The 18,537-nt window shown below is 31.4% G+C and overlaps 2 protein-coding genes across 4 annotated transcripts; both read left to right on the top strand.

Annotated features, from left to right (window-relative positions):
* Positions 1–794: 794 nt before the first annotated feature.
* On the top strand, positions 795–5,439 carry LOC25496338 (myosin-10). Of its 3 annotated transcripts, none has more exons than XM_024785605.2 (5): positions 795–903; positions 1,581–3,002; positions 3,691–4,188; positions 4,835–5,007; positions 5,114–5,439. In XM_024785605.2, exons 2-5 carry the CDS (start codon positions 1,622–1,624, stop codon positions 5,252–5,254), a joined length of 2,193 nt encoding a protein of 730 aa, XP_024641373.1. In that variant the 5' UTR covers positions 795–903; positions 1,581–1,621; the 3' UTR covers positions 5,255–5,439. The 3 variants fall into 3 exon arrangements, with proteins under 3 accessions (XP_024641373.1, XP_013452099.1, XP_039683145.1); XM_013596645.3 differs by having other exon boundaries at positions 1,478–3,002; XM_039827211.1 differs by lacking the exon at positions 795–903 and having other exon boundaries at positions 1,369–3,002.
* Positions 5,440–15,941: 10,502 nt separating this feature from the next.
* On the top strand, positions 15,942–18,115 carry LOC25496341 (heavy metal-associated isoprenylated plant protein 31). The gene is made up of 3 exons (XM_013596648.3): positions 15,942–16,230; positions 16,636–16,717; positions 17,609–18,115. Exons 1-3 carry the CDS (start codon positions 16,225–16,227, stop codon positions 17,941–17,943), a joined length of 423 nt encoding a protein of 140 aa, XP_013452102.1. The 5' UTR covers positions 15,942–16,224; the 3' UTR covers positions 17,944–18,115.
* The last annotated feature ends 422 nt before the right edge of the window (positions 18,116–18,537 follow it).

The raw sequence follows: 18,537 nt of genomic DNA, 5'->3' as shown, positions 1-18,537 counted from the left end.
AATTTTGCGGGTCTTACATAGATGACGATCATTGGAGCCATGTAATTGCTCAAATGAAAATTACTCTCAGACACCCTCAAAGAAGTGGCCTTCCGATGGTATATAAACTCGATGCAAGATGAGATTGCATACTTGTTTGAGGGTGTCTGAGAGTAATTTTCATTTGAGCATATATTTGGATCGAATCGGATCGGATTTTTTTAAAATAATCATCCAAACCAAACCGAACCGCACATGATTTTTATTTTGGATCGGTTCACTTTTTCATAGAAAACCGATCCAAACCGGACCGTGAACACCCCTAGTACGAGACATAATATAAGAAAAAACAGAAATAAAAAATAAGCAAAAGTAATTAAAAAAACGAAAATACTATATAAACTTAAATATTAAATGGACTAAAAGTTCAAATAAATTGAAATAATATTAAATAAACTGAAATAATAAAAAAAATTGAACTAATGATATTATTTATTTTTATTACCTTAAAAAAATGCATGATATTATTTATTTTTATTTTTTTGTAAGATAACCTATTGATTAGAATTCACCTTTTTCAAGATAAATAAGTGAGGTGTCCGAAGTTTCCTGTCAACTGAACTATACTCACGGGACATGCATGATATTATTTATTAGGAAGATGGTAGGTTATAAGTTGGATGAATAAATAAATTATGTGGTTGTGAGGTAAAAAAATTCTTCTCTAAAAAAAAAGGTAAAAAAATTCTCATCTTTGAGAAATTGGTCTTAAAAAAATAAAAAAGAAAAATCATTTTCTCTCACTGTATCTTCTGCACCAAACTCTCGCTCTATTCTATAAACAAACTTCTTCATCTTCCATTTTTTTCTCTATTCAGTTATACTCTGTAACAAGAAGATAAATCATCAATAATTTATCGTATTGTAAGTATCTCTATCAACTTCATTTTATTTTGCTCTATTTCTTCACTGAATTATATTACAACAAATAAAAAACATATAATGTTAGATTCTTAAACCTCATAAATCTATTATGGATCGATTGCATGCAATGTTTGACCTATGAATATTTCAATTGAATCTTGTAAGAATCTTAACTTGAACAAATTTTATTTTCATGTTTTTTGTTATGTTTCTCTTTCCAGTTTTTATTTTAATGACTTTTTCTACAACAAATCAACACCATGCAATGTTAAAAGCTTAGAATATTTATATTGTCATTGTTCTTCGTGTTTTTCCCTTGAGTTTGATTCTGGAACTGTAATGTAGAATTACTTGATGATTCATTTTTATAAGCACATACACTTCTCTGATTACACGTCCGACTCCGACACGACACTGACACCTATAATTACACTAAATTATGTAATTTATTCAAACTATTAGTGCTGTTGGCATGTCAGTGTCGTGTCCGTGCTTCACAGGGGCCGATAAATTTTTCAATTCAAGAAGCTTTGTATGTTTATTTATTTATTTGTTTCGTTTTCTTCTTCTCAAGATTTTTCCTTCCAGTTGCTATAGTTGATTAATGATGGATTTTGAGGCTTCTGATAAGCAAAACTTATGTGTTGGTGATGATGATGGTAACTTAAATGTTAAAGGGCTCAATTCATGTGAGGAAAAAACATCTCATTCAGATGTGATGAGGGAACCTGTTTCTTGTGTGGACTTTGAATCTGCAGACGATGTTGACGATGTTCCTGCGTCACCAAGATATTCTCCGAGTTCAAGTTTGGGAACATGTAGTAGTAAACCTGATGTTTCTGTTAAGAAGAGGGATAGTAGTAATACTACACTGACAGTTAAGAGGTTGTTTGATAACAGCAATTCCTTGAACATTTCCGTTAAGAAACAAAAGATGTCACCATATTATGATCACGGCGAAGACGAATATGAAGGCGAAGATGTTCATGATGAATCAGCTGATAAATCATTTTCCTCGCTGAAGAATGAAGTTAATTTGGTAGAAAAATTGTTTAAGAATTGCAAAAGGAAGAGGACAGAAGAAGAGAAGAAATTGCAGTCCATAAAGAGAGATATTGAAGAATGTTGTAAAGAGCTTCGAAATAAGAAGCAGCGAGTTATTTGTGTTAGAAGAGTTAATGAAATTTACAATAAAATGTTGGGAAAAGCTGAGAGCAAGGAAGAGGAACTCAAGGCTCTTACCCAAAAAGTTGAAAGCAAGAAAGAGGAACTCAAGGCTCTTAACCAAAAAGTTGCGGAAGGTAATCTGGAACTTAAGTCCAAGGAGAAAGAGCTTGATGCAATGAAAATATCAATTAGCGGACAAGCGGAAATATTAGAGTCCGAAAGGAAGCAGTTACTAAAGGTAATATCAGTAATGCAGAATGATCGTGCTCAAATGAGGGATGTTGATTCAAAGAAAAAGCGACTTGAAAATCATGTTAAGGAACTCGAGTCAAAAGAGAATGAGTGCAAAGGACGGGTGGGGGAACTTGAGTCGAAGGAGAAGTACTTAGAAGGACAATTAAAGGCGTTAGAATCAAGAGCGAAGCAGATGAAAGGACATGTGAAACGGTTTGAGTCAATGAAGAGGGAATTTGGAGATCATATAAAGAAGGTTGAATCAAAAAATAAGCAAGTTGAAGGACAAGAAATGGAACTAAAGTCAAAAGAGACGCAGCTTGAAGGCCTGAAAAAAGAGTTAGAATTAAAAGAGGAGAAATTGGAAGGCCGAGTGAAGGAGCATGAATTGAAAGCAGAAGAACTTGAAGGTCGAGTTAAGGAGATCGAATCAAAAAATAAGCATTTGGAAAGCCAAGTTGAGTATTTCAAATCAAACGATAAGCAATTTGAAGAACGGTGGAAAGAACTCGAATCAAAAGAGAATCAGTTCAAAGTAAAGGAGAAGGAGCTCAAGTTAAAAGAGAAGCAGATTGAAGTACAAGTCAAGGAGCTTGAGTCAAAGCTGAACGAATTTGGCGGACAACTGAAGGAGCCTGAGTTAACAGGGAAACACTCTGAAGCATTTAAAAAACATATTGACGAGGAAAAAGAATCGGGTAAGTGTTCTCATTCATCTAGTTTATTGAAAAAAATTCATTTCAACTGCTTCTTTTAATGATGTTTATAATTCATTAAAAATATTTTTTAATCATGTTAAAGTTGTATAGTTTTCAGTTCACCCTTGTACATTTTATAAATCTCTTAAATGCAAAAAACTCTTGTGTTTTTATCCATGGCTAAGGTTTAATTATAATATATGCTTCTGATTAATATTTTAATGTAGTTTAAATTTTCCAAGTATATGCAAATAGTGTAATCTCTCTGAGCTAAAATGTATGAATAGCCTCAGGTTTTTCGTTTCTAGCTGTTGGTCGGTTCCAGGCTTTTGTGGTCTGTCGCATTTTCTGCTTGGTTTAGGCTTGTTTGTTTTGCTGTCTTGACAGTTGGGGTTCTGCTATATCAGTCCCTGTTGTAATTGTTTTCTGCTGTCTGCGAGTTTTTGTTGTGCTTCTTGGATGTGCTCGTTGTTAATAAATTTGCTGATTCTACAAAGAAAAAAATATAACACTGTCTCCATTTATTTAGTTTTGGTGCGATATTGACATTGATTGTAACTGTTAGTATAATTCTTTCCTATGTCAGCCATAAATTTCAATCTCAGAAAGGTTTTACATTCTTTCATAGTATACATTTTTTTACGGTTTATTGTTACCTTCATTTAACGATGCTTCTATCAATATGCAGTTGCATCTTACATGGATGATCAGTTAAGTCATACAATTGGTAGAACAAGTTTGCAGTTGTACACAAGCGAGAAAACTGATGACGTTGAGTCACTTTGCAAAGACATTTTTGTTTATCTGCAAGAATCAGCAGATCCATCAAGACTTGTTTTGGATATAATACAGAACCCCGGTACTCCACTGTGTAAGAAGGGAGACAATGCTGTGATTATTGATGAATGCCACATCTATCTGTTAGAAGAACTGATGAGAATATCACCAACTATTAAACCTCGTGTAAGAGAAAAAGCATTGAAGCTAGCGCGCGATTTGAAAGCTTACATGAGAGAGAATACTAAAAATTCATCGGCTGTTGTTGGTTTTATGCTGCTTTTGTCAGTTTATGGATTGCTAACTTATTTCGATAAATGCGAAGTTTTGGAGCTTTTTGCATCTGTTGCTCAGCACAAGACAGTTATGGAGCTGTTTGAGACCCTCGGTTTTGCAAATAAAGCTTCTGGTACGTTAATTTAGAATGTTTTGGTCTGTGACAAGTATCCCTCCTTTTATCATTATAAAATGTGTCAATATCTTATATGCAGTTAGATGTGGAGTTTTTTACTCATTCTATCATTTATGGTAGATGTGGGAATTTGTTATTGCAAATTCATATTTTATTGAAATGACAGACAATGTAAATAATAAGATAGGTTTATGAACTGTGAAATCTAAATTTCCATGTTTTTCTATCCTACGATGTTATGGATCAACACATCTACACATACCAAAATAATTAGTAGAAAATAAATCACTTGTTTTTCTTGACATATCAGCGAAAAAGACTAACAACTAAGAAAATGACAGTTGGCATTTAAAATGTAAAACCATATTAATTAGTTTGGATACATTTTGGTCATAAATTTTCTTATTTACGTCAAAGTCCCCCTAGACATGTTGGTACAAGATTGAACTGAAATGTAATTGACTTACCTTTGTCCATCTAACAGTTCCCATCATTTGTTTTGAGAAAATTGATATCTTGGTGTTAATGCTTGGAATATTCAATCCAATCTGCTCAGTTTTTTGTTAATTAGAACTTATTCTATGTCTTTTTTTTTTTTTTTTCCGGTAAGTTTTGATGAAGTGAAATTTCTTGTACCTTGCAGATTTTGTTAAATATCTTATCAGGAGAAAGCAATTTGTTGAAGCTGTTAGATTCAGCTGTGCATATAACTTGGCTGACAAGAACCAATTAATTGATATGTTGCGAGAACACGTCCAGAATGTGAAACTGATTTGTACGAGCCGTTGTGAGAAAACTAACTCAATTGAAATCAAGGTTCTTATATTTTTTTCATTTGAATTCTATTTTATGAAACATTCCATTTCAGACATATACCGCTGCATGATAGTCATAACTTAATTTACTTTGAACTTGAACTCAGGATAAGGCTAGAGATCAAGAAATCGCTAGTCTGGGAACTGTTCTACAATGCATATCAGACAACAGCCTAGAATCTGAGGATCTGCTTCGCGAGGAAATTCAATGTCGTATTCATGAGCTAAACCAACATAAAGGCAAATAAGGTTTTTTGGTACATAAATGCTTAATGTAAAGAAATGTGGTAATGGAAACCTACTACTACTTCTGTTAGGGTACTTATTCACGTTAAATGACTTTTACAACTTTTGTTAGGGCTGACTGTATTTCTTGGTTCCATGTACAACTTTTGTTGTGAACTCACCTTTTAGTGTTTAAGTGTTTTCATTACGCCGAGCCTTTCACCTGGTTTTTCACGACCATACAGTCCAAAGTTATTAATCAATTAAATAGAAATATATAAACCTGTGAGCGGCAATTGCAGTGTGTATTATCCCTCCTTTACATGACGAAGGAAAACGCTTCAGCTGATTCGGAATTTGAACGGTCATGATTTGTAGAACGGTCGGGAAGCTCTGGACGGCATCTTTTCCCGGTTTCGATCTCAGCCGGCCACAGACGCGGTAAAGGTCTACTTGGGCTTCACGGACTCGATGTTGTCTTTGGTTTTGTCACTTTGAAGTGTGCCAATTTTTGTTTAACCTGTATCACATATAAGCAAGCACAGTGCAACTATATAGAGACTAATAATGCTAAAATTGAAAGGGCTTAAAGCTAAAATATTGCCATTCACTATCAATTTTCCAAGCTACAATTAAATAACTTTATCTTCATAAAAGGGAAATTTGAAAGGGCTTAAAGCTACTTAATGCATTTATCTCTTTAAAAGGAAAAATTCATGAACAAAAAACAATTATTTAGCTTCATCCTAAAGGACACAAGCTTAGAATCCATAGAAGAATAACTTAGAGACAGTGGCAGCAGGGTAGACAAGTATGTCGATGCGCAATAACACTAAAATTGCCTCCAGTCTCAGCTCCACTCCAATCTGCCACCTGCGTGCACTCCTACTTCAGACACAGTTGCAGACCTGTTTCTCGAAACAGAAAAAAGTCTCGGGAGCCTCTTCTGAAATATGAAACTCCCTTCTAACCCATCTATTAGACCAAAACAAGGTTGTTTCACCATTGCCAATCCATCTAACAATTGCGAATCCTTCACAACAAAAGTGACTTATATAAAATATGTTGTACAGATAGTTTGAATCAAAATTGCTTTTGAGCGGGCAAATTACTAAAATGGGTTTTCACATTTATTCATACATTTGCTTAACATATAACAAATTGACAATGAAGAGTCTCTATTTTATGATGCCCACAATCACCTCCTTGTCGCTCCAATACTCGTGCCTTACTCATATGCAGCCACCGCAACATTAATCACACTCTCCTCCATCATCTCTTGCTGCTTCATCAAAAAAAGTCCAAATAAATTCTCGTTGAACTTCAACACATCGTTTCAACCATCAGCGCTAACGCACACCGAATCAATGCACTGATTTTTGATTATTTCATTTTTCTTTCTTATTAGCATATAAAGGAGAAGAGGAGAATATTACTTGGCTTACTACGCAAGTTACCTACTAGATTAGGTTTCTCATTTTCATGGACCAGGCATGGTAATTGTCACCAGATAACTGTGGTGTAACGTTGAAGAACTCAGAAGGATGCACAAAATAGTGTGAAAAATAATTAAATGATTTCATTGAATTGTAATGGAAAGTACATCAAGTATATTTATATTGTTATTGTACTAGCTAGAACTAATTTGTACATAGTCTAAGCTATTGTACTACACTATTATGTAACTTGTACTACAACTTATTGGTAATATCATGCTTAGTGTTCTTTTTTTTTTTTTTTGAAGAAATGCTTAGTGTTCTTATGATCTGTATTGTGCAATAATTTTCGTCTAGCAGGGTTGGGATTCTTTGTAGTAAGATGTGCACCCTACTATTCTATCTATTTCTCTCTCTCGTCTTATTTCTCTCACTTTACTCTATCATAAAAAATAAAAAAAAGGAGTGATATAGATAATATTTCTAATACTCTCTCTAACACCGACTCTATCACTAAATAAAAGAGTCGGTGTTATAGAGAGTGTTACAAAGGGAATGTTTCTAGAAATTCCCTTATAAAAAAAATGTCTAAAGTCACCAATAGGTAGATTTCTGCGTGCTCAATGTCTTCTAACAAATACTTGTAGTAGAAGAACTTTAACCCTTTTTTTTTTTTAGAGAACTTTAACCCATTTAAAACTTCAAAATAATCAGTGTCACCATATGATTTCAATAAAAAAAAAATTGTCAATCCAAAGATTTTTTTTTTTTTTGACGCAATCAATCCAAACGAGTTGAGAGCTTAAATAACTGCTTTTGAGTTGTTTTATATGATCTTCATTGGTATAAAGTAGATTTGGCCAAGTTGGCTCATGTCCTTAGATAGCATAACTATTGATTAGTGACCAACTTTATGCTGTAAAGCGTGAACACCTTATGTCATGTCTTTCCATCCTTGAAATGCTACTACATATTCTCTGGCTTGTTAGACTTTTTTCTGCTGATGAATTATCATTATTAGAAAAACAAAAATTAGTGAGAAAAATTTAATGAGGGAGAACATGAAATCTCTCTCTAATTTCGTCATTAAATTTTGCGATCGAGGAATTTGTAAGAGATTTTAGTTTTTCCGTCACTAATTTCCGTCCCTAATTTTACCTTTCCTAATAGTGTATGATGATGTTCAAAAGTATTGTGTGTGATTGCCTCTTTTTCAAAAAATTCTTCATTGGCAACACAAGCCTCTTTGATTGGGTTATTTGGATGTTTCTTGAACTTATTTGTGAGTTGGGACATGATGGAAACAACCACATATTTGTAATAGCATATGCTTATGAACGTAGAAAGCAAAGAGAATTTGAAGTGATTTTTAACCCTTTTACACGAAGACTTTTGAGATTATGTTCAACATGAATGAAACTTCATTTTAAACATGGAAAAGGTAATAAATAATGGTTAAACATATTCTTTTAGTTTTTGACATTTATTTGACAGTATCAAGGATCGATTTGATGGTGAATGACATTATTCAGAGATCGATTTGATATTGAGTGATATAATTTATGGACTAGCTTGATTTTCAATGAATAATTCGAGTATGAATTTGACAATGTAAAAATTTGTAATGACTTTCATTTAAAAAAAAAAAAGTCCAAAAAAAAATTCAATATTTTCGTTCAGATTTGTCCCTATACACGTAGGAGTTGACTTTGAACTTCACGTCAGCGCTTAACATAACACATTAATACTATTAACGGTGAGATTTGACAGATGAACTAAATTGATCAAAAGTTATAAAATTCAATAACATTCTTATTATTTTGATTAATCTGTGGATGAACACAATCGATTTATGCAAATTCAAGAAGAAAAATACCTATCTAGTCAATATTTAAATTTTGGATGAATTAGCCAACAAAGCAAATAAAAAATTGAGGTGATTAACATATGTGTAAAATGTGTGCCTATACAAGTTATCCAAGTTTTTCTGTCAAAATAAAAAAGGGAACCTGACAATGGTAATGTTTGCAGGAATTTTTCAATTTTTTTTAAAAAGAAGCATTTACAATATTCAAATTTTTCTTAAAAAAAAATAAATTAAAATCAACGCTGCTACCGAAGAATCTGCCTTTATGGTTCGATTTCAAAACTGTTTTCAAAGTCCCTGTGAGCATAGCTCAGTTGGCAGGGAAATGCATAATATATTCAGGGGCCGGGGTTCGAACCCTGACACCCTATTTATTCACCTTAAAAAAATGTGAATTCTAGCCACTAGACTACTTGACAAAAAAAAAAAAAAACGTGCTTTCAAACAGGTGGACGTACTGTATAGAACAAATGATTTATTTTATTTTATTTTTATATTAACTGTTTCATTCTTATCCGGATGAAGCTTTAGTAATCTGAAATTCTACCGTAAGGTAAGGTGTAGTCTGATTACAAGTTGGAGAAATTCTAAGATATACACAAACACAAATTCAAATCATTTAGCCACATACACAATAATACATATTAACCAATGTATTCAATTATAATAATAAGGGTTAATAGCGTTTTACCGCTCGTAATATAGGTCATTTCCAGTTTAATCCTCAGTAAAATATTTTTTTTGGATTTCGTCCTTGTAATTTGAAGATTTTTGGATTTGGACCTTCATGAATTTTGACTATACAAAATCGAAGATATGGCAGGGGGTAAACCGAAATTTACTCAAAATACAAGGGGGTAAACCTAAATTTGCACATATTTCAGTGGTGAAATTTTCCATGAAGGTCCAAAACCAAAAAATCTTCAAATTACAAGAATGAAATTCAAAGAAAATATTTTACATGGGGGAAAATCGAAAAATGACCCATATTATAGGGGGATAAAACACTATTAACCCTAATAATAACAATAAATTGATTTTTTTTTTCTCTTTTTAACATATTTATATTTGTTTATTTGTCTAAGCCAATAATATTTGTGGTTGTGACCACACAAGAATTGCTCTGCAAATTGTTCTATCTAAGTATCAAATTTAAATAAAAATTTGAACAATTCATCAGCCGATGGATTTCATTAATTATTTAATCACTTGGTCATAACGAATGGTTTATACAACTTACGTTGTAAAAATTATTTTGAGGAAAACATAAAATTAAAAAGAGTTATTTCGATTTTAAAAGTTACTAATTTGCAATTATTTATTTTATTTATATTGTAATGCAAAATCACTTTTGTTATGGTTCAAAGTGCTTTTAATCAGGGTTTAAATGTGTCATTGGTCCCTGCACTTTCATCAGACTTCGGCATTGGTCCTTGCACTTTTTTTTGTTTGGCATTGGTCCCTGCACTTTGTAAAAATATTGGTATTGGTCTCTCTGTTAACTTTCTGTTAAACAGTGCAGGGACCAATGCCAAACAAAAAAAAGTGCAAGAACCAATGCCAAAATCTGATGAAAGTGCAGGGACCAATGACACATTTAAACCAAAAAATAATAAATTCAAATGCACATCTTATAAAAAAAAAGTTAAGAATCCATAAAATAAATCAAAGGTTAATATTAAGTGACACGGTTGACTTTGTCACAAATACCAATACACAATTTTGATATTAAATAACTTTAATAATCTATTAGAAAAAATTATAAAAATTTGATATTTTAAAAATATGCATCGACACAAATCTAACGACATTTTATATGATATTATTTATCTTTGTATATTAGTAAAAAAATACGGTCAAAATATGTTAATTCAGTAGTCTACATCTTCAAATATGTCATCTATTGTAGGACAGAGGGAGTACTTTTTTTTAATACTAGTACTCTCTTCGGTCACTATTATAAGTAAAAGTTATCTTTTTAAATTCATTCAATAAATGATGTACTTGGTCTATATTATTGACCAAATACATCATTTATTTAATGAATCTAAAAAGTTGATTTTTGCTTATAATAGTGATCGGAGGGAGTATGTTATTGTATTTTTAAATCTCTACACCAGTATAAAAGAATTTTAAAAATATGAGAAATGATATTTGTACAACCATTTTTGTACAACTTTCTCTTTCATACTTACATTATCTTCTTATTCTCTCTCTTCCTTTTTCTCTCTTCATTATTTTTGACCAATAAAAAGATAGCACAACAAAATTGTCCCAAAAGTTATAGCAAAAAAGTTGTTCAAATATCAGTACTCTAAAAATATTGGGGGGAATTGTAGCTTTTGCGGTTTCCCCTTTAAACTTAGTTTAAAAGAGTTGAATATTTTTGAAAGAATAAAATCTAAAAGAGTTGAACTTGATGACTTTTGCATGATAACTTGGTATATTCTAATCCACCTATAGTATAATTGCTTCTCTGTATAAAGTTGGGGGAGTAAATTGTTCTAGTTCTACTAGTACAAGAAAAATAATGATACATGAAAGCTAAACCAGAAAAGCTGTCTCGTAGTACATGATAGTCCATTCAAAGATCAACAACATTGTATCCATTAATTCCCTCAAAAAAAAAAAAAAAACATTGTATCCATTAATTACATAATGACCCACCTTGCTTCATTGGAGAATGTACAAGCAAGGTCCTACACTACAACATATGCAGCCAGTACTCATTCATGTTCTCTGTCCATCAAAGAAAAAGGAGAAAAAGGAAGGAAGGAATCAATCAGTTATGTCTATAGCATTTCTATCATTCCTGTCAGATGGATATTCAAATTTTTCAATTTGTGGTCCCCAAAAGGTAGAAAATCTTGTTAGAACCAAACACATGCTATGCTAACTAAGAAGTGATGAAGATTGAATTTGATCAAAAACAGACCAAGTGTCTTTGGTATGGCGGTGGTTATAATTGATTTTGATAAAATTGATTTTGATAGAATTGATTTTGGTTAAAAGTGATTTGAGTGTAAGTTGATTTGTGTTTGAATACCTTTATGTATAAGTGATTCTTATTAATTTATTTTGTTTGGATAGTTGAGATCAAAATTGCTTTTGAAGGTATAATTACAAAAAGGTGTATTTAAATAATATATTTACAATTTTTGTTTCAATTTAAACGTTTTAAAATATACAACGTAAATTTAAATAACTGTCCAAATAAAAAATTAAATATTAAATACAACCTCCATCCTAAATTATAAGACTTTTTTGAAAAATTTTTTGCCCCTTTTTATAAGACTCATTTTCTATTTCCAACTACATTAATTATTTCTTTACATACATGTCTCTATTTATTATACATCTTTTTCTTCAATCAGCAATAAATATAATGTTGAAAACATAAGCCAACCCTCTTTCTTAAAGGATAAAATTGTAAAAACAATAGTAATTAAAAACATATTTAATACAAATATCTACTATCTTAATTCCCGTTATTTTTCAAAAGGGTCTTATAATTAGGGACGGAGGTAGTATTTTTTTTTCTACTATAGATAATTATTTTAATTTTTGTTGGTATAAATTTTTTCATAGAGTCTATCATTAGTTTTTAAAAATTAATGAATGCACAAAGCTTAGCCAAAATGTCTATATATGATATACAAATGTTAAATAATATTATATAGTTATATTACAAAAAAAAAAAGAAATTGTTGGTCGACTACAAAATAATTAGTAGAGTTAAATTACGAAATTCATGTGTATTCTGTTGGAATAAAATGTGTTTCACAATAAACCTTAATAAGTTTTGATGATAACAAGGTATTAAAAATTGTTAATTGGTTATTGCTAATAATTGTTCAAGTGTACAGGACCATAGGCAAGTCAATCAATTTCAATAGGTCTTGGAAGAACAATGGAAAGCAAAGGAATCCAAAGCATCTGAAGAAAATTGCGTCTGAAGCTAAAGTGCTTCTGAAGTAAATGACATCATCAGAAGCTCATCAGAAGCCCATCAGAAGCAAAGTTTCATCAGAAGCGAAATCATCACCAGAAGCTACAATTAATCAGTAAATTTAAACTGGAGATTCAAAGTAGCTGTTTCTCGTTTTAACCTCGTCTAACAAGAACGAAGATTTGAAAGGGAGGTATCAACGGTCATTTGAAGAGCACTGAGTACTTGTCCTTCTTTAACAGAGTTGACAAAAGTACAAGTGTACAACCACAACCTCCACTACTCTGTTTTTGTCTACGCTACAAGACAAGACAACAGCCATGCCTACAGAAATGTTCCTTCAAGATGGAAATGAATTTGAAGCTAATTCTTCAAAGGACTACACCCAAATCAGACAAAGAATTACTGGTGGATGATCAAAGGAACTCAACGACTCTTTAGACGTGCTAATCATCTCAACGTCTCTTTCACACCTCTATATAAAGGAGTGAAGACTTGAAGATTGTACATAGAGATATAAGTTAAAAAGCGCCAAAACTCTGTCAATTTGATTCTACAAAGCACATTGAATTTATGCACTGATTTGATACATCTTAGAAATTCACAAGTCTAGAGTCTTTATTACATTGTATTTGTGAACATCACTGATTGTACATCAAGTGTTCAAGGTCAAACATTTTTCTCTGTATTTTTGTTTGAATAGAAGTCTCTTGCCTGCGTGCTTGAGCATTAGAAGACTCTTGCTTAGTGCTTGAGCATTGGAAGACTCTTGCCTGCGTGCTTGAGCATTTTTGAGAAGTCTCATACTTAGAGAGTATTGAGCATTTGTAATCTTTGTGATTATAGTGAAATCTCCTTGGAAGTGCAAGGGGGACTAGACTACTTCCGATTTGTGGAAGGAACCATGATAACTGCTTGTGTCTCGCTTTTCTTTTCTCTGCTTTGATCTTTTCCGCTGCATATCTCATTCTGGTTATTACATCAAAAGCATTCCCAAACTGCTTCTGAAGTATTATCAGAAGAAGTATTTTTAGAGAAAAAGAAAACACAATTCAACCCCCCTTCTTGTGTTTTTCTCACCTTCATATTCGAATAAGCATTATACTAGCAAAACATTAATTTCTTTTAAACAACGTGACAATAGTTGCTGAATTTATTTGATTATCAGTCTATGGACAATTAAGTAAAAGGCAATTAAGAATGATATATCAGAGATCAAAATTATGGTAGAACTAATTCTCTAAAACGCAAAAGCTACAAATTGGAGTGTTGGCTAGAATCAATTCTAGCAACAAGAATTGCTTCTCTCTAAAAGAGCCAAACATCTTTTTAGCACATTAAAAGTGAGTTTGGAATGAATTATCGTGCTTTTAAGGGTGCAAACGGGCATCCAAACATAGGCTAAATGGAAAACCCTTCTATTATTGTTTTTGTTTCGGCACATATTTGTGCTTAATTGGGACAGTTTGTTTATTATTATATATTGTATTTGGTTTCTTACAAAAAATTATTAATGAAAATGGTTAAAATAAGAAATTTCTTTAGAAGTTTAAAGAAAAACATATTATTTAAGGAATTGTGTATTTAACACATTAAAATATTAAAAAAAAACACTTTTTTTTTATCTAATATTTATCAATTGTTTTATTTTTTAAATTATTAACAAGTGTTGTAAGAACACTTGTTAGCATGATCCATTTTTAATACTCCATAATTTTTTTTTTATAGTAATCGAGATTTGAACCTCGGACTTTGCATATATTATGCATTGTTCATACCAACTAATTTAAGCTCACGAGCAGTGGCGGATCTTGAGTAAATTTATCGGGGGTGCCAAACCACCATGAAATATATGTAAATCAGTTTCAAGAAGTAGATAAAAGTAATCATCTTCCGTAGTGGTTTAAATTGTTTGAAAGCACCAAGTGGATGCAGGTTTGAATCCCTGCTAACGGTTTTTTTGAATGACGCGAGTGTCGAACTCGCGACCGCTGGGGGGATTATAAAACTAGCTTACCGCTGCGACAACTGAAAACTTATGAAATATTATGCCTAATATGCTATATATTGAAAACCCAGGGGATGCCTAATATGACTAATACTCCATGATATGATGTGTGTGTAAGAATTTCTATATAATCATAAACGAAATTATGCCTATGCAACGAAAACAAAATGGATCATAGATACATACCTCCGGCCACTGCTCTTATTTAAAGATATTTTTGACGAGTTCGGGTATGCTCCATTTAGGCTAAACTTCATTTATTTCATTTAGGGTTTGGATGCAAGACATGTGGCAAAAAAATATTTAACGATTGAAATTTTAAATTAAAAAACAAATATTTGTTTAATAAAAATACATAATAATAACAAACAAATCATGTTTCATTCTTCTCTCATATCACAACAACCTTTTATTGTTTTTTAATTTAAAATCTCATCTGTTAGATATTATTTTGTCACATATCTTGCATCCAAGCTCTAAATTGAGTAAATGGAGCTTAGTCTAAATAGAGCATATCCGAACTCATTTTTGACTCTTCTAAACATTTAGTCTCTTTGATGGTTTAAGTTACTAAATAGTGCCTTTTGGCTTAAGGAATCAAAACCTATAAACTACACTGCTTTATAAGTTTTGTTCATCACCAAAATTATAACACGTACAAACATAATACTCCCTCCGTTTCATAATAACGAAATTATTTGTAGAAAATATTGTCCTAAAAAAATGACCTATTACACTTTTCAATACAGTGATAATTACCTTTTTCCAATTATAACTTTAAGAGTCATGCTAACTTGTGCCCTCGGGGCACATGTTAAGCAACCTAAAAAGGGCAACTTTAAATTGAAAAATATAATATTTTTATAATGAATTCCTTAACATGTACCATTGAGGGCACAAGTTAACATTTGTCTAACTATAATTAATATTATTTTCATCTCTTCCAATTCAATATATTATACTTTGCATTTATGATAAGAATAAATGCACCAATACTTTACAAGACACTCAAAACTGTTTTTTTTCTCTCTTTCGCTTTTACACTTTTTCTTAATACGTGTGAAATGAACAAAATAGTCAGTTAAAATGAGACGGAGGGAGTATAACTGCTCCACAGTCTGAAGGGAGTTAGTATAAAGAAAAGAGGGAAAGAATAAAGATGGCTACTGTTCTGACATTGAATGTTTCCTAAAAACACATAAAAAAGATTAAAAAATTCAGCGGTAGTTAACTGCCGTCAGTTTTCTAGGTATAAAGCCAACGGTTTACAAGAATAAATGACCACAAGTGTGTCCCTTGATCATAATTACCATTTATTTAAATAAATAATTAACGGGAAAATACACAAGTGTGTCCCATAGACCCATGAACTCTAGGTCCAACAACATGTAACAGAGTGTTAACAAATGAATGGAGAGAGAATGAGACATAATGAGAGACAAGGTGAAGGACTATGCCTCAAATATGGGGGAGCGCAATAAAAAGGCATGCTTGGCGTGCATACATCCTTTTGTGATTCCAAAACACAAAAACCTTTTTTGTACCAATAACTGTTTAAAAGAGACCTTTCAAAGAACACTTTAGTAGCAACCAACAACAACAACACTTTGTTCAAAACCAACCAGTGACCACACCACAACAGAACACACACAACACTCTTCTTATTTTTGCATTGAGTTCATTCACTTCTTCAAACAAGTCAACTTCTCAATAAGCTAGCTAAACAAGCAATAATGTCTGTAAGTAATTACTTCCTCTATTTTCCCTATGGTTCAAGATATTTATGTCTTTTAAGAGTTGGTAATTGAATTAAGGGTTAATAATGTTTTTCACCCCTGTAATATATGTCATTTCGGTTTTCGTTCCTATAAAATTTTCGGTTTGATTTGCACTCTCGTAAAAAATTTCCGGAAAACACCCTTAATAGGCCATTTAAAAACCAAAATTTTTTTAAAAAAAAATTCTGAAAATGGCCTATTAGGGGTGTTTTCTGGAAAATAAAAATTTTACGAGGGTGCAAATCAAACCGAAAATTTTATAGGGGCGAAAACCGGAAATGACATATATCACAGAGGTGAAAATCACTATTAACCCTTGAATTAAATATGGCTAATGTTGGTGTAATGTGGAATATATTGTTGTAGAATATGGTTGAGGTTAGAGTGCCAAATCTTGATTGTGAAGGGTGTGCTTCAAAATTAAAGAAAGCTCTCTTCAAACTTAAAGGTATAGTTTGTATAAGCAATTTTATTTGTTTTGTTTTTCTTTCTATATAAAATAAAAAATTGTTGGTTGTGCTAAAGGAACATTTTTTTGGGGAAGATATGAGCATGTTGGTTGTGCTTTGATTCCCAAAATCACAAGGAGCAATTTTCTCTACCCTCATTTCTTAAATATCACACATGTTTTTAGAACTGAACTTTCATATAACATATTTTGTTCGGAAGTGTACTCGTAGACAATACAATTTCCTTGTTTTTCCTTCTTCAAGATTTGTACATATGAAGTAATTTGGGGGTGTGAAAAGTTTCTCCAAAATCACATGCTTATTATTCTTCATTCGTGAGTTACCATTAAAAGTCAAGTGTTGCTTTTTCCACCCTCTACACCTGCTTTAGATTATACTCTTTCCGTTTCAACATAAATGTGGTTTAAAGTTTTTACATATATATTAAGAAATGCATTAATTAAAAGAAATATATTTTATTTATCAATTTATCCTAATCAACTATCGGTTTGTTTTTCATTAAAGAAAAAATAATACTTTTGAAGTAGTGTATATAGTATTAATTGAAAATAAGAACATCATATAATTTTGTCTAACTTTTATGTTTGGAATTATGGCCGCATTAATTCATTGTCTTAAATTATTAATGGTGTTTACACGTCAATTGTTTCATAATCACATACTCCATCTGATAACTATTATAAGTAGAAAAAAACACTTTTTAGATTTATTAAATAACTAATTAACTTCTACCAAAAAAAAAATAATAACTAATTAACATGTCTATATATAATTCAGATATATTAGTTGTTTAATGAATTAAAAAATTGATTTTTTGTTTATAATAGTGACATGAAAAAGTAACCGATTTTTGATTGCCTGATTTATAGGAGTAGATGATGTAGAAGTTGAAATGGAGGCACAAAAGGTAACAGTCAGAGGCTATGGTTTAGAAGAAAAAAAAGTATTGAAAGCAATCAAACGTGCAGGGAAAGCAGCAGAGCCATGGCCATTTCTACCGGGCCATACTCATTTTGCTTCATTTTACAAGTATCCAAGTTACATTGTTAATCATTATTATAATGATGCATACAAAAGTGAAGCAACAAATGGAGTTCATACTTTTTTTCATACCCCTTCTGTTTATTCAGTTGCTGTTGCATCTGATGAGGCTTTTGCTTCAATGTTTAGTGATGATAACCCTCATGCTTGCACTATAATGTAAACTAGGTTAATATTAATTAATTTTCTTTTTTGTATTTTTTTTTTAAATGAAGATGAAGAGGTGAAAGTTGAGTGAGGTATGTTTTTGCACTTCAAGGGAATCTTATGAAGTGTTTTGAGTTTGTTCATTGGATGACTTTATTTATTTCATACTCGTTCTGTTTCATTTGAAATGTCGATTGATGTTTGATTTTGTGTTAAAATTTAACTATTGTTTTGATCTTTTAAGAGTTCAATTTGTCGAACATACTCTTTCTCAATCATTCATGTGTATTCTTTTTCAACAAAACTAATTAACACTTTGTATTTGAAAAATTCAATTTTTTTATTTGTTTTTTAAAACAAAATTATATTACCTATAATAATGGATCTATGAAAAGTACAAATTCTATAAAGAAAAAAAGAGCGCAACAGTTAAAAAATTCAAGCGCAAATTTGAAGAACGGTTGTAATGGAAAAAATAAAAGAATTCATGAATGTTTAAAAAGTAAAAAGAGTGGACGACTCATTGGATCGGGAATAAGAAGAGAGATAGTTGAACAATTTTTTATTTTGTGTTACAATTATTAAAAAATTATTTTGTTTTACAAATAAT

Source organism: Medicago truncatula, chromosome 6 (assembly GCF_003473485.1).
Source record: "Medicago truncatula cultivar Jemalong A17 chromosome 6, MtrunA17r5.0-ANR, whole genome shotgun sequence".
Taxonomy (NCBI): domain Eukaryota; kingdom Viridiplantae; phylum Streptophyta; class Magnoliopsida; order Fabales; family Fabaceae; genus Medicago; species Medicago truncatula.
This window is presented reverse-complemented; position numbering and strand designations above follow the sequence as displayed.

Bases quoted from the DNA above. Each gene is read 5' to 3' on its own strand.
- LOC25496338 (XM_013596645.3), top strand. From the start codon at position 1,508: ATGATGGATTTTGAGGCTTCTGATAAGCAAAACTTATGTGTTGGTGAT. The intron at 3,003-3,690 runs GTAAGTGTTCTC...ATCAATATGCAG, and splicing joins TGACGAGGAAAAAGAATCGG to TTGCATCTTACATGGATGAT. The intron at 5,008-5,113 runs GTTCTTATATTT...ACTTGAACTCAG, and splicing joins CTAACTCAATTGAAATCAAG to GATAAGGCTAGAGATCAAGA.
- LOC25496341 (XM_013596648.3), top strand. The intron at 16,718-17,608 runs GTATAGTTTGTA...CCTGATTTATAG, and splicing joins AGCTCTCTTCAAACTTAAAG to GAGTAGATGATGTAGAAGTT.